The sequence below is a fragment of the Merops nubicus genome, unplaced genomic scaffold, assembly GCF_000691845.1.
Source record: "Merops nubicus isolate BGI_N331 unplaced genomic scaffold, ASM69184v1 scaffold27157, whole genome shotgun sequence".
Lineage (NCBI taxonomy): Eukaryota > Metazoa > Chordata > Aves > Coraciiformes > Meropidae > Merops > Merops nubicus.
Window position 1 is genome coordinate 1 of NW_008621386.1, and position 11,114 is coordinate 11,114.

At 41.9% G+C, this 11,114-nt stretch overlaps 1 protein-coding gene across 1 annotated transcript; it reads left to right on the forward strand.

Moving 5' to 3' along the window:
* Window positions 1–3: 3 nt before the first annotated feature.
* SKP2 (S-phase kinase-associated protein 2, E3 ubiquitin protein ligase) lies at window positions 4–10,487 on the forward strand (the record flags this gene model as incomplete). Its single annotated transcript, XM_008944479.1, has 9 exons — window positions 4–253; window positions 1,925–2,036; window positions 2,315–2,458; window positions 3,028–3,162; window positions 4,523–4,621; window positions 6,120–6,247; window positions 8,316–8,367; window positions 9,081–9,188; window positions 10,221–10,487. Coding segments are annotated over 9 exons (1,242 nt in total), but the record flags the coding sequence as incomplete, so codon positions are not given.
* Window positions 10,488–11,114: the final 627 nt, after the last annotated feature.

Below are 11,114 nucleotides of genomic sequence, written 5' to 3' on the forward strand. Positions count from 1 at the left end.
AAACACCTCCAGGAGATCCCGTCCTCCAGCAGTAATGTTTCCAGCAGCTTCAGCTGGGACTGGGACTCCGGCAGGACCTCCGAGTTTCTCTCTGGCATGGGAGTGTCTGTCCTGAAGAAGGACAAGGTGGACAATGAAAACACGCCGCAGGACGTGGTGTCGTTGCAGTGTCCTCCTCAGAAGCGGCAGAAGGTGAAGGAGAAGGAGTTTGTCATTGTGCGCCGGCCTCGGCTGCTCCGAGAGGCAGAGTCAGGTACCGTCAGCCCAGTCGAGGTTTCATTCGCACTTCAGTAGCTGGAGAATGGGAATCACACGGGAGAAAGTCATTAGTATTTTATTCTTTGCTTTTTTTTTTTTTCCCCCCCTCTGTCCAGGCAGAATGTCACTTATAAATCCTATGGCTTCTAGGCTTGGGCTGGTAGGCTCTGTTCTGTGTAAGCCCTTAAGCAGAGGTAATGTGTCGGCTCCAGAACTGTGGACCATGTAAGCCATGGTTGTCTCCTGCCTAGCCCTGCCAGCCCCTGTCTGTATGGTAGGAATTTGTGCAGCGTGTCTCTGTGTCTGTCTGCTCTTGCTGCTTGGAACTTGGGTGGTGCCTTGGGCCAGCATCTCTGAGATGTATCTGTCAGGGGCATGGTTTAGTGGTGGCCTTGGTAATGTTAGGTTGGACTTGGTGATCTTAAAGGTCTTGTCCAGCCGCAACAGTTCTATCTTTCTCTGCCCAGGGGACCCATTCCAGGAGATGTTTCACCACATACCAAGTCGGGCTGTGCTTCTCAAAATACAGCTGTGGCTGCCTGATGAATGCAGACCGTTGGCACTGCTGTCCTTAGCAGAATTTTAAAACCCAGGGAGCTTGATTTTGCTTTTTTTTTTTTTTTCATTTAAGCTTCTAAGATACTTGATCCTTGAGACCTATGGGATCTAGATCCACATCCAGTGCAGGCTGAGGCATGATGGAAGAGTAGCATCTCCACTGCTATTGGAGCTGAGCTGTAAGCAATGCAAGGGACCCCACCAGAGAGCTAGAAGGAAGGTGCAGCGAAGGGTGTAAAGCTCCTGGGCTGGAAAGAGCCTGGCAGGGAAAGGGCAGGGCTGTACCCTGAAGGCCTGGGGCACTTGAGGAAGGGGTTGTAGGATGCTGGGTTCCCTTCCCTGGTGTCAAAGTGTATTTTCAGTCCTCAGCAACTACAGAATGCAAAAGTAAAGGAACTGTTCCCTGCAGACATAGGGCTGTGGTCTGAAAGGTGGGAAGGCCCTCGGACAGCCCTGCTTTTAAACGTGGATTGCTGGGTCATAGCAGGTGGTGTTGAGCTCCACCACCCGTAAATCTCCCATGTGATTGGCAACACCCAGAGCCCTGCATCTACTCGTGAAAAGCTGAGAAGGTGCCACATCCTGTCAGATAATTCTTAGGGGGGTGGTAGTTAGCTCATGGGTTTTAAGGAGCAGTTTGCGGGACCTGTTGCTCTCTGTGTACCCCGCAAAAGCACAGCTCACTTTGTGTTCCCTGTGGGAATCTGACACACAGGAGAAGGGGGGTGTTTCAGCAGGGCTGGGGGGAAATGGCTGTACAAGCCTTAGAATACAAAGGAAGTAACGGGGATGCTCTTGTTCCCAAAATGAGCATGCGAGTGAAGATTGTCATTTTTCTCAAGGAAATTGTTTTTCCATCCCTTTATTATGTATGCTAAGTTGATGTTATGGAGAGCTTTGAATTTGCCACTCATGCCCAGGCAAAGATGATGATGGTGATGATATCTTACAATGAAGAGCTAAAAGAGGGATGAGGAGGGGGCTGATGTCTGTGTAGCCTAGAGAGAGACTGTGGAGGTGCTTTTAACAACGAGGCCAAACAAGGCATCTGATCAGCAGGCAAAAATGTACCAGCTTTAACTTGAACACATTTGCTCTTTCCTTAAAGGTATTTCTTGGGATACACTTCCAGATGAATTACTTCTGGCAATCTTTGTTTATTTGCCCCTAAATAACTTGCTAAAAGTTTCCATGGTATGCAAGAGATGGCATCGCCTTGCGTAAGTAATGCTTCTCGTCAGTTACCACTAAGAAACTTTTGCTTCCATAGGCTGTTAAGTGATATGGTTCTCACCTTGTTTATTCATGTATAATTCAGTTTATGCTTTATGTGGGAGATATATATGTATAATCAAAATATGACTTATTTTAACCTTAGTAAATTCTATAAAGTAGCTTTCCCTCCTCTCAGTCTTGCATGACAGTGAAGACCTTCTGTAGTTGTACTCATAGTTCTGACCCTTTCTAACTCACTAACAAGTAAAATCCTGTGCCTTAGGTTTGATGAATCTCTCTGGCAGACTCTTGATCTGACTGGTACGAATTTGCCGCCAGGAGCGATTGGACAGTTGCTGCCGGCAGGTGTAACTGCTTTCCGCTGCCCACGGTCTTGTATTTGGAATCCATTGTTTACAACAAGCAAGTAAGGCTTTTTCTGTATGTTCTGCAGCCTTAAAATGTGTTTCATATATTCACAGTTTCTCTGTACTTTTGGTTTTAAGATCTCCACCAGGAGTAGCATTTGTGCTGTCTCTGGAGTGTGGAAGAGCTGAGCAGTGGTTAGGTGTGTGTTGAAATGTGAGGATCTCCATTCATCTGTCAGTTACTCAGAACCAAGTAAATGTGGCTTTTAAAAGTATCAAGTGCCATCATCCTCTTGCAATTTGTAGCTTTTGGAACCGAGAATTGACAGCACCTCCAGCTTTTGTATATAAGAAGCTCAGAACAATTATTTAACTCCATCAGAATAGATAATGAGGTGTTTTGCCAAATCCTGTGAATGCCTTGGAAGATAAGAGTTCTGCAGTTTTGGGTGGTAGCTCAGCAGCAGGCGCAGTGAACTGAGCAGCATGTCCAGTGTGCAGCTGAATACAACAGTGTGATTATTTTCTGCAAGCTTTCCACAGTTTTAGTGTGCAGAGTATAGTTATGGTATGTGGAATTTGCAGAGCAGGTTTGCAATTTTAATAACCTGCCTCTCTCATTTTTTAGACCTCTCAAAGTTCAACATATGGATTTGTCAAACTGCACAGTGTCTGTTGCAGATCTCCAGAGTATTCTTTGTCTTTGTGAAAGGCTGCAGAACCTCAGCTTGGAGGGACTAGTGCTTTCTGACATCATCATCAAGTGAGTGACATGTTTGGGAATATTCAGTAAATATCTGAAAAAGAAAAAAATAAATACCTAAAAAGAATAGAGTTGGGAGTTGTTCATTGTGGGAAGTCTTTTGAAATGGGAAGTTTCAGAACTTGTGGACAGCCTAGATGAGCTGCCTCTTTCCTCTATCCTGCAAGAGATGTGGTGAGGAAACACACCTCTTGAAGAGTGTTCCATGGTGCTTGGTGTTTTGTTTTTTTATTCCCTGGAGTAGGAGGAGCCAGGAGAAACTGCTCATCTCTTTAGGGTTTGTGTCCATTGGCTGTACACGCAGCCAAGCTAATTATTTTCCTATTTCTGTGCTCCAAAGAAAACTTTGTGCTTTGGCATACAGTTTTATTTTTTCTGTTTTAAGGGGTCTCAGCAGCTCTCCCACCAGATGCTCGTTATGCTTCTGTACTGTTTCTCACTTTTTTTTTTTTTTAATTGAATGTTACTTAGAGTGTCTGGAAGATTACAGATACTGTCAAGCAAATGAACTGTTGTTTGGTTAAACTGGAAAGACATAAGTGGTTGTGCAGTCAGCCTCTTGTTCAGCCACATCAGGTGATTGTGGGGTGCAAGAGATCATAGGACAGATGGCAGAGACTCCGTGTCCTACTTTTGACTTCTGAGCTTTCTACTGTCTTCCTTGCACCATGGGGGGAGAAACCAAAACTAACCAACCAGCAAAAAACTACTAAACAAACCTAAACCAAAAACCACCCATGGGCACAAATAAACCAATACAGTTTGGCTTTTGATACCAGATTAAATATGTCTGAAAGTTAGGTACTAACTAGGCACCAATGATGGAATTTTCTTGCCTTATGTACAAATGTTGATACAGGGTGTAAGAGGTTTTCCAGGTTTTCTTAATTCAGTGTCTGCTCTAGTCTTGCAAGCAAATGCATTCAGGGGGATGCTATGTGGACGTGCGTCTTGTTCTGGAATAACCTCCATCTTTCAGAGGGGTGACTTCAGAAAATGGATGATTTATCTTTTGTAGAGGTATAGTCATCTCAGATAAGCCATGGTGTGTGTTTAATGGCATACGACAAAAGAAGGTGAAAGGAAATTGTTTCCTTTTAAGCTTAGCCGTTTATAAATATGTAGACTTTTCATGAATGTCAGGTAAAAAGGCAAGTACCCCTTTTGCAGTTGTACCATGGTGCACCAAGTACAGAGCTGAGATCCTTAGTGACTCTTGGGTTGGTCAGTAGACTAAAGATGCAGCGCTACAGGTTTAACAAACAGCTGTGTCTGGGATTGTTGAGAATAATCACGTGTCCTAGCAAGCAATATTCCAACATTTAAATATTATCAGGCTCTTCTTTTTTCTTTTCTTCAGGAGCATTGCTAAGAATCCCGTTCTGATGCGACTAAATCTCTGTGGGTGCTCGGGGTTTTCTGCAGAAGCCTTGGAGCTGATGCTGAGCAGCTGTTCTATGTAAGATAAAAATAGTGCTTGCTATTTCTGCTGTTCCTGAGGAAAAAAGATTGTGTGGGGTTTTTTTTTTTCTATGAATTCCAACTTTGTTTCTCTTAACATCGTTTTACCGAGCCTGTTTTTGTTTCTAAATGCTTTTGAATGTTTTGTTTCTAAATGTTGATTATTAGCCAAATAGTCAGGTAGTTTCTTTCAAGCTGTTTTTTTTCGTCAGTAGCAAAGATGTACTTCAGTAGTTTAATGAGTTTACTTAATCATCCTTAAAGGAAGTCTTGGTAAGTGAACCCCATTTACATGCCTTTAATTAGCATGTAAATTTTATTTTCTTAGTGAAAGCAGTTTGTGATCCTCACAAAGTGAAAGTATGCATTTTGAAACAGAAAAGTGGAGTCCCAGAGTTTCCGTTGCAATCAGAGCACAGGACCAATGGCAAAAAACATTGTGCCTTTCCTTTCATGACAGAATAATTATTCAGTAACCTACTTTATGAAGCACTACGTCCAGATTGACAGCTCCTGTGATTAAACCATCTGCTGGCAGGAAGTCACTGCACTGAGCCTCAGTCAGTCTAGGATATAAATCCTGATCTTTCTGCTGACTTCCTGTGAGATGTTGGACAATCTGCTTAATCTTTGCTTCTGCAAAAGCATGTTTTTAATCAAACTGCAGGTTAATGGACAGACGAAGCCTTCGTCTTTCTCTGCCTCTCATGGGTAGATAATGCTTTCTATTGCTTGGTCCAGTGCACGTTGAATAGCAGTGGCAAACCTGATCCAAGGAGTGCTTGTGGCAAGTTGACTGTTTTTTCGTTTACATTGAGACTGCCAGCTAAATGTTCTAGTTGTGCTGCTCACTGTGTCTTTGACCTCTGGTTACATCTACAACACCTGCACACGTCTCAGCCTGGAATGGTGGTTGGCCACAGGTAATCAAGCATATAAAGACAGCAAAAGTTGCAGCATGGCCAGTGCTTATATCAAACTGAAGTATTTTATGTGAATGTGGATTAACTGGTGATATGAGCAATGCTAATAATGCATAGCCTTTTTCTCTTCCCAGTGTGAACATCTCTTCAATAGTAACAGATTGAGGTCACAAACCCAGAAGCAACATAAAAAGAGACAGTGTCTCCCCAGGGCAGTCCCGAGAGAGAAGCATTTCACTTAACGTGTTACTAAATCATTCTATTTGCAAGTGGCCTTGGAGAGTTGCTTTAACCCTTTGCCCAGAGCAGGGTCTAAATTCAGCACTGGCTAGGTTGATGAGGACTTTCTCTGGCTGGATCTTGAAAACCTCCAAATACAGATTCCACAGCTTCACTGAGAAACTTGCTCCTGTGCTCAGATATTGCCATGGTGAAGTTTGTAGTCACAAATGTAGTTTGGAGCAGGCGTGTTACAAGTTCTTGCCTTAAAAGTACCAACTGTAATAGATAATATCAGAACTCAAACTGTGCTTCAGTCATTCCTGTGAACAACTTTTTTTCATCTGTGTGTAGGTTGGAGGAGCTGAACCTGTCCTGGTGTGGCTTCACAGCCACCCATGTCAAAGCAGCAGTCAGTCATGTTTCTTCAAATGTAACCCAATTAAATTTAAGTGGATACAGACAAAATCTACAAATAGCAGGTAAACAGCAGCATGGCAAACCTTTATTCACTTACAGAATAAAACATCAGGCTTTGTATTTTCTTCTGCTTGGTACCTGCTGTGTGCATACTAAAATCATGCAGTAAGACTGATTTTATGCTGTGTATAGCTATATGCTTTTACTGTCAGAGAATCTTATTCATGTCTCAGGCATGAACGAGATGATTTGTGTTCTGAATTTAAAAGTATGCCAGCGAAAGTTCATTTTTTGTCTTGAGTTGAAAGGTATAGTCTTTACTTCTGAGGTTAGTCCTGGAATCAGGTTACACTGGATTCCATGTTCTGCTGTGAATTAGTCTTCCAAATACTGTTCTTGGAGTCTTAAGGCTTCTGCTATTGTGGTTGCTGAAGGCATCTTCCAGAAAAGAGTAATCAATAGTGACTACCTGAGTTTTGGCCTGACATGATGTCATACAGATACCAGCTGGAAGGCAATAATCTCAGTAATCAACATGAACTATTTATTTGCTAATAGTTGTAGGAGGAAAGTTGGTAAAATTGCAGGATAATAGAAATTGTGAAAAAATCTAGATTTGGGGAGAGGGCACAACAAAATGGATGAGAGTATAGATAAAAGGTGTGTGAGCCAGCTCAGGCAGGATGCAGGAACAACCACAAAACTGTGGATGCAGTGCAAAGAGATTTATTTGCATTACCTTGTGAACTGGGGGATCTCCATGTTCCAGCAGTATACAGGTGGAGGAACACAGAGCAGGACACAGGCACTGTGGAGCTTGGTCCTTCTAGAGAGTGAAAAAGCTTTTGAACATGCTGGTTTTGGCTGTGGGTCAAGGAGTCTTACAGTTGTAGTTTTCTACTGTGCTTTGATCTTTCACACAGTAGGCAGGAATCTCAAGCATGTTCAGTAAGGTACCTCAGAGTCCTTCAGAGACCTGTGTTATCTAAGCACAGACGTACTTCTCAAGCACACAAAGCAAAGCAGCAGCTTTATTTAACGTGATATATGTGCTTTTCAACACCCCAGCTGCAATTCGCTTGAGAGTGTTTAAAGTCCTCCTTGCCAATCTTCCGTTATTTTCCTACAAAGGATGAAATGGTTTTGATGGTAAAGAGAAACCAATTTTTTCAATGGACAAATGTGCTGATAAGGTGCTGGCTGACAAGCAGGTAGGGGACACGCAGACAGTAATCTCTATTTTTTTTTTTTTTTTTCTGTTAGAAGGTCATGCATACCTCAGCATGCGTTCCCTTCTGTGGAAGTACACCAGCCTTTTTGTCTCAGCCCGGACCCCATCAACAAACATCATCTCCTCCAAATCAGGAATTTGAACCCTCTGTTGATCTGACCATTAGAGTCAATGTGCAGAGCTCTTAAGTTTACAAAACACATTCTGTGAATAATTTTTACTCTGTTTCAATGCAGTTTGTAAGGCATAAGATTTGAATTGTTCACTACTCATCGTATTTTAGGTATTTTCTTTAGTTTTTCCATGTGAATTCTGAAATACCAAAATCCTCTTGCATGTTAGTTAGCACCTTGCTCATAATAGTGGCCCAGGCCACAAGGGATTTGGTGTTATTTGCAGACAATGAAAAGATGTTCCCAAGAATTTACAGTAAATCAGGAAAGCCATAACATTCTGTCATTAGGAAAGAACATCCTGTGGGTAAAAATGGAGAAGCCTAAAGAGCTTGATGCTCTGCAAGGGTATTTGATGTGTGGAAATTTTTTTGTAATTTTTTTTTCACTACATCTAGGAGTTCCAGGCATCTCACCATTACTGTGGCTTGGCAATACCGCTTGAATTACTCACTTGCTGAGTATGTGGAGCAACAGACTTAAGGGACATTTCTTTGGACTTATCGGATCAGTTTTGCTGAGGATTAAGAGTGTCCCTGTCAGGTATCTAGATAGGCAGACTATATGCTCTAAGTCCTAAGTGTGTATCTTTTCAACAAAAAGTTGTTTCAGTTGTGGAGTTCCAGCAGGGAAGTCATAAATGAGCTTATAAGGAAGTGAGTAGGCTATATAAAGCATGCTTATTTTTCTACTGAAAGATGGGCTGACTCTGTGACCTCTTTTCAGATGTTAAAACACTGGTGGAAAGATGCCCTTTTCTTGTCCATTTAGATCTAAGGTAAGACCTATGAAACCAGTCCTTAAATTCTTGTGGTTTAGGGGATTGCCAGTTCTATTGCAGTGCAGTAGTTATGTAACAACACATAATTGTGTAGGATTGTACAACCAGAAAATATTTTCTATGCTAAACCAACAAAAGATTTCCTGTGGCATGACCTAATCTGTGGGTCATGCTCCTGTTAACTAGCAGGTAACTCACTTGAAGATTACTGTTACCTCAGCATAAGTTTTACATAATAGGACTTGTTAACTAGCAGGTGCTTGTGGTCAATAGGCAGAGTGGAAGGAAGCATTCAGAACCATACAGTTTGAGCTTAGCATCCTAGAGAGAGTTTAGTTCAGCTCTGATTGAATTTTGTTACTTGACCATAGAACTGTAAAAAAATTTTAAAGTATTTTTTGTTTTGTCCTTGTCAGTTATAATCTTTTGAATTCTCAGTGTGCAACGTTAGTTGCCTTTTCACGTCCTGTGTTCTTCTGCGGAATATCTGCTTTCTGCTTCACTTGCTCTTCACTGAAAATCAGAGTCCCTTTACTACAACACCCACACAGTAGAAATGGGTGACTTCCATAGTAAGGGGGGGAAAAAAAAGCTTCACTGGTAGGAAAAATAAGTTGATACCCAGTAAATTTCCAAGCCTGAATTTTGGTAATAGCAAATTTACTGCTGTGTTATACTTAAACGTCTATTTCCTGTGCTCTTGTGTGCAGCGACAGCGTGATGTTGAAGCCTGAGTGCTTCCAGTACTTTCACCAACTCCCGTTTCTGCAACATCTGTGTCTGAGCCGATGCTATCAGATATCACCCGCCGCCCTAGTGTAAGTAACCGCTAAGTGGCTCTCCTTTGCTCTGCGTGCAGAGGGTCATGGAAATGTGCTCTGTATTGGGTTTAGAATTGCAAGTACTATTTTGAAAAACTTAATTCCTGATGCGAGTAAGAATAAGGAACTGAGATAAAATAATGTGACTGGTAGAACATCTACTTTTGAGAATGCAGACTGGAGCCCAGGGTATCTGCGATAGCCTTCCCATGATGTCAATCTGCACTTGGGGAACTCGCTGCTGGGTGCAGGCATCATGCCTTCCCTTCGTGGCCTCACACCACAAGTACTCATTACTGTGGGGTGCAGCTGGAGGTGCCCGTCCTGCCAGGGACCAGCACTAGTGTCAGTATTAGGCTTCCAATTATGCAGCAAGGATGGTATAGTCTTTTGGAAAAGTTAGAGTTGACTGCACTTGCTGACTAGCTAGTCTGTTTGTCCCTTTGCTTTTGTATCAGTTATTGGTTGCCATTGAAGCAGAGCTTAGAATTTCTTGATTGTTGACTTTTTTGCGTTTTATTAGTACAGCAGCTGTCTGTCTTAATCTTATTCATTGTTGAAATGATCCTCAAGAAGAAACAGGTTCTGAGAGGAACAGGGCTGTCAAAATGGGAATCTGAAGAACCTTTTCTGTAGCAGTGTGTGCTTGTGCATCTCTGCTTTTCGATTTTGTCCAGTACTTGCATATAGATGCACAGTTCACATGATGACTGGGCAAATATGAAGCAATCAAGAAGCCAGGCCTGGCTACTCACTAAAACATTGTAACAGGTTGGAGACTGATAGTATCTAAGGGCTTGTGTCCTCTGAGGCACATCCCAAAACTGTCTGAGGCAATTCCTTTCCACTTGTTCTAAATATTTAAGTCCAGGGAAGTGAAAATGAAGGAATCACTTGATTTTTCTCTCTATGTGGGGAAAAAGGGAGAGAGAGAGAGAAACAGCAAGCAGCAAATGTAGTTTGGGTACAGACTGGAAGAAAAAAGTCTTTTCAGGTTTCTGATTAATTTAATATTTTTTCTCTTTCTAGACAACTTGGCGAAATTCCAACATTAATGACTCTCCAGGTATTTGGAATAGTGACTGATAGCTCCCTACAGCTCCTCAAGGAAACGCTTCCTGACATCAAGATCAATTGTTCATACTTCACAAGTATCGCAAGGCCAACTGTTGGCAGTAAAAACAACCATGAGATTTGGGGCATCAAATGCAGATTGACTCTCAGAAATCCTAGTGGTTTATGATCATGTACAATGCACGGGATGTGCCAGACATGCTCTATGTAGTGAAGCTCCTTAAGCAAGGAGCACCTTTAATCATAGTACTGTTATTGTAAAAAGTGTTCTAACTTGGTCTTGTGCCTTAATGTAGTTTCGTTAATTTTTTACAGGTTTTTTTTCTACTTAAATCTGATCTGTGAACAGCCAGAGTTTTGAGTCTTTTTAATATAAGGAAGCTTTTTTTTCAGAAGAAGGAATCTTTGTAATTAAATGTCAGGCTCTAGCAACTGTTGCAGGTTCTGATGCAGGTTTTGTTGCTCTAAGGTGTTTCTAAAGGTGCTTTTGTGTAACTCTTCCAGCTCTACAGCTCCTGAGATGATTTGTAGTGGTGCTAGATACCTTAATAAGGCTTTGGTTTGTCTGTTTATTTGAACAAAGTGTACCATTAAAATGAAAAACTATCCACTGTTTGAGATGGCCAGAGGAATGAGTATGAATTCGCCAACCCTGAAAACAGTAAATGGGGGAAGGGATGTCTACACAAAAGCAGCCAAGGGACATCTCAGTACTATACTAGAAGCAGTGTAAAGGAGCTACAGTGAAGTTTTTCTTTAGCAGGCCACAAAGGTGATACCTGCTTTTAGTATTCATCGTCAGCAAAATGTAGTCTGGAAAGTCCATTCAGAATACTTACCTATAAAAGT